Source organism: Heliangelus exortis, chromosome 17 (genome assembly GCF_036169615.1).
Source record: "Heliangelus exortis chromosome 17, bHelExo1.hap1, whole genome shotgun sequence".
Taxonomy (NCBI): Eukaryota; Metazoa; Chordata; class Aves; order Apodiformes; family Trochilidae; genus Heliangelus; species Heliangelus exortis.
In genome coordinates, this window is record NC_092438.1 from 7,097,725 (window position 1) to 7,101,930 (window position 4,206).

General features: G+C 41.1%; 1 protein-coding gene across 1 annotated transcript; it reads left to right on the forward strand.

Annotated features, from left to right (window-relative positions):
• The first annotated feature begins 211 nt into the window (after window positions 1–211).
• On the forward strand, window positions 212–3,861 carry FOXL3 (forkhead box L3). Its single transcript, XM_071760732.1, has 3 exons — window positions 212–418; window positions 1,178–1,346; window positions 1,698–3,861. Exons 1-3 carry the CDS (start codon window positions 312–314, stop codon window positions 2,178–2,180), a joined length of 759 nt encoding a protein of 252 aa, XP_071616833.1. The 5' UTR covers window positions 212–311; the 3' UTR covers window positions 2,181–3,861.
• The last annotated feature ends 345 nt before the right edge of the window (window positions 3,862–4,206 follow it).

Here is a 4,206-nt window from a genome sequence, read left to right on the forward strand (position 1 = left end):
GCCTCCTGCCTCTGCCACCCCATTGGAGGCAACACCAAGAACAACAATAACAATTCCCCCCCCACACCACCAGGAAAAAAAAAATAAAAATAATATCCTAACAGACGGGCTGTCTGGGACGCGAGAATTGCAAAAACAATCCCCACCCCATCACGGAGAGTATGTGTGCACGGAGGAGAGGGAGAGTGAGGAGGGGGGAGAGAGGGAACGAGACAGACAGAGGGGAGGGAAGAAGGGAGGAGGGAGTCCAAGCTCTGAGAAACATCACTCCATCTCTCTCACTCCACAGAAGCCAAGCAAGGAGCAGGACGATGTTTGACAACACGCAGTACCCCTACAACTGCTTTAATTATGATGGGGATGATTATCCTACCTGTAGTTCTGACGAAGAGAAAAAATTCACCAGACCGGCATACAGGTAAGATGAAGTTTTTCTAAGTTCCCCCATCTCTGGGAAGGTTTCTGAGTTTTGGGATGGTGGGAGCACAGCTCTCAGGGGAGTGTGGGACTTCTGCTCAGGTGTGAGCAGTTGGGGCTGGACCCGATGCAGGCATCACAGGGGCAGATTTCCTCCCTCTCTCTGTTTGAAGTGTTCACCATTTGTTTCCTCCTGTGTGGGGTCACTCTGTGGTTGAGCCACCAGACCTCAAATGGTTCTCTCCGACCTCCAGGAGCCCTGGGAGAAGGGGAATTAAATATGCAGCATCCCAATGGGTAGGTTGGGTGTAGATAATCCCCAGTGTGGTGGGAAGATGCACAGTGTAGGTGTTTGCAGGGGCAGCAAAGGTCCTTTCCACCAGCAGGCAAGGTGACAGTGTTTCTGAGCCTGCTCTGTTTCACTGCAGCCTTCCAGCTTGGGAAAACTTTTCTGATGGGGTTTGAGAGGTGGGTGAGCTTTCTGTAATACTCCTGTATCTAAGAATTCTCTACTGAATGCCAGGGCAAAAAGCCAGGTCAGGACTCAGTTGCCTGGGAGAAACTTCTGTGTACCTCCCTGGGGGCTCGGGGTGAAGAGGCAGGACCATGCTTGGGACTTATTCCTGGGATGTCTCAGGTCAGGGTGCAGATCCACTGGGAGAACTTTTGGAAGCTGCAGATAAGCACACATGTACCCCTTGTGGTCCTAAAAACTGCTAATGTGAGTGAGAACACCTAACAGCAAGTTTTCTTTTTTCAGCTACATTGCCTTAATTGCAATGGCCATCCAGCAAAGTCCTTCAAATAAAGTCACCCTCTCTGGCATTTATGACTTTATAATGAAGAAATTTCCTTACTACAGATCAAATCAAAGAGCCTGGCAGAACTCCATCCGTCATAACTTATCACTTAACAGTTGTTTTGTAAAGGTAAGATCAGTAACTGTGTATTTACATACACACTGTGCGTGGCTAAGAAAAATATGCAGGAATAATCTCATCGCTAGGAAAGAAGGGAAACAAACAGCTGAGCTGCGAATCACTTAAAATCTTTCTGAGTTGTCAATTATAGAGATAAAAAGTATGTGCTTGTCTGATGCATGCTAAAAGATAACAAATTGAAGAGGGAGCAGTTTACATCCTATTTGTATAAGGAAAGAGAATAGGCTTAAAAGTCTTGTCGTATATGTTTACACCATTCTTGAATGTAAATGAATGCAGATGTTCAGCAACAGCATCTGCAACACATACAAATACTGAACTGCCTTTAAATAAATACAGGTTCCCAGAACAGAAGGGAATGAGAAGGGGAAAGGAAACTATTGGAGTTTTGCAACAGGATGCGAATCCATGCTGGATCTCTTTGAAAATGGGAATTACAGGCGAAGACGGAGGAGGAGGAATGTGAAAAGGGATCATAAGGAGCACAGAGCAAGCAGAGGGAAAAGTCCTTCATCCCCTGATATGTCTTCTGTGGACTCCGCTTTAAACCACATTTCCTCTCCTGAAAGTAAACACGAAAGAACTGAATCAGGACCAAGACTATTGGAGCCTCGTGGGTTTGCTCCAAACAGCATGACCAACAGGCAAAGTCTAAGCAATTCCTCCCTAGCAAAATCGGATTCTGAAATTAAATTCAGCATCGATTACATTCTTTCAGCCCCTGACCCTTTGCCTGTCCTGAGATCTCAGTATAATATGCAAGAAAATAAATATCATCTACTGGAGGCTCAGCAAATTAATCTCCAGTTCTGGACAATGTGATGCTATTTATTCATGGTAACACAGTCTGAGTTGCAGTGTATTCAGCAGCCCCATGTCACTGAAAATCTGCTGCCTGCCTCCTTGTTTTCTTCCCAAGCAGTACTCAGAAAGGGTTACGGATTCACCAGCTGTCTGTACCCAAAGAACTTGCTAAGGTTAAAGCATAAATAACAGCTACCAATATTGGTTTTCACTTTCCTGAAATTCATGAAATTCTAGCTTTGTTTTCTAAACTATCCTGGGCATCATTTAACACCACAAAGAATTTCTTTTCTCAAGCAGAATCCAACAGAGACTTGCTTATCTCCCATTGCTTTATTAAAGATAAACCAAATTCAATTCCACTTTCAATGGTGGAAATTAGGATTAATTCTCCTGAAGTATATAGGTCAGAACTTAAGCTGATCTAAACCAGTGTAATTCTGTCGACTTACACTGGCTGAGAATGTAAGGGGGGGGCTTTGTTTTCTTAGGAGGAATCACAGCAAATCACTATGTATTTCCTTATTTTTAATTATAACAATGTTTCAAACTGTTGTGCAGCTTTAAATCACCATTAATTAGAAAATGTAGTTATTGATAAATGTTTAAGGTACATTTTAACTGTTATTCAGGCCTGAATTTTTTAAAATGCTAAAATGAAGTCATATTCAAAATAATTCCAAGAAAGGTAATTGTAAAGCTGTTGAACTCTCTTATGAGGGGTAATGTAACAGAGCCATAGGGTCTTTAATGCCTTGGTGTTAAACAAAAATTCCTCTCCTCTTGTACTATCTGAAAGCTTCTTGAGATGCTGCAGGAAAGTTCTTAAACAGATGTGGTTTAGCACCTGAAGGGACACACGGCTTTGCAAGAAGCTGTGCCCAGTGTTGACCAAAGCCAGAATTCCACCCCCTCTGCTTTGTGACAAGTTGTCTGTTCCTATTAAACAGATTTTTATTGATCCTCCTTGCAAGCAATGACGAAAGTGGTACTTGAGATGATTTCAGCAAAGCAGGTGAGATTTCTAATTTATAGATAGCAATGTTAGATCATGAACTCTATCTCTGAAGAAAGCTGTTTCATTGCCATTTACATGCAGGGGGATATTTCAGAACAGAACCTGATGGATAATGATGAACTGTAACGAGCATTTAAGCACTTGCTTTTATACAACTTGGTCACAATGAATTGCTTCCCAGTCCCTAACGGCAGCATTAGTAAAGACTCTACAAAATCTTCGGTTTGGCCACTGCAATCTTCACCTACTGCAGACAAGAGGAAAAAAGGCAAGGATTCTGGTGGTTTTAAGCAATTATATTCAGAGAGATAAAATTATCTTTGCAACATGAACTAAAGGTAAATGAAGGTATATGAGATAAGAGTCAGCGAAATTGTGCTAGAGGTATGCTCAGGCATGACTTGAATTTTTATGCAGAGGCTTTGACATTTCACTAAGTTATTTTACATGGTGTCTAATATATACTGTACATTTATACTATATATTCTTATATATTGTTATTGAGAAAGGGAGCAATATCACTGCACTTACATGTTGTAAAATGCATGATGTATGTTGTCACGATGCTGAAACTCCTGCCATATACTTAAAATTTACCATCAGTGGTATTTCACACTGCTTGGTAATAAATGCTCATATTTTGGAAAACTATAAAACTTGCTATATTCAGGCATTTCCAAAGCATGCAGAAGTCTTTGCTTCTTCTTCAGAAAAGATAAAATGAAAAATCACATCAGTTTCAACACTGCAGATCTTCCAAACTTTTGAAGGAATGATTTGTTGTGAGCAAATTCTGCCTTCAAATGGGAGCTTTCAGTTCTCTGTGGATCAGTGGTTATCAGTGTACACCCACTGTGTAATCAGTGGGTGATAATCTGAAACCAAAATTTGACTCATTAGAACTGATTAATCAGCTATTTATGTTGACATTAGAAAAAGAAAAAAACCTCTGGGGTCACGAGATAAATTGATTCTCATTTGAAGAAGAACAAGAATTTGTTCCTTAAGTATTTTTGCTTGGTAGTA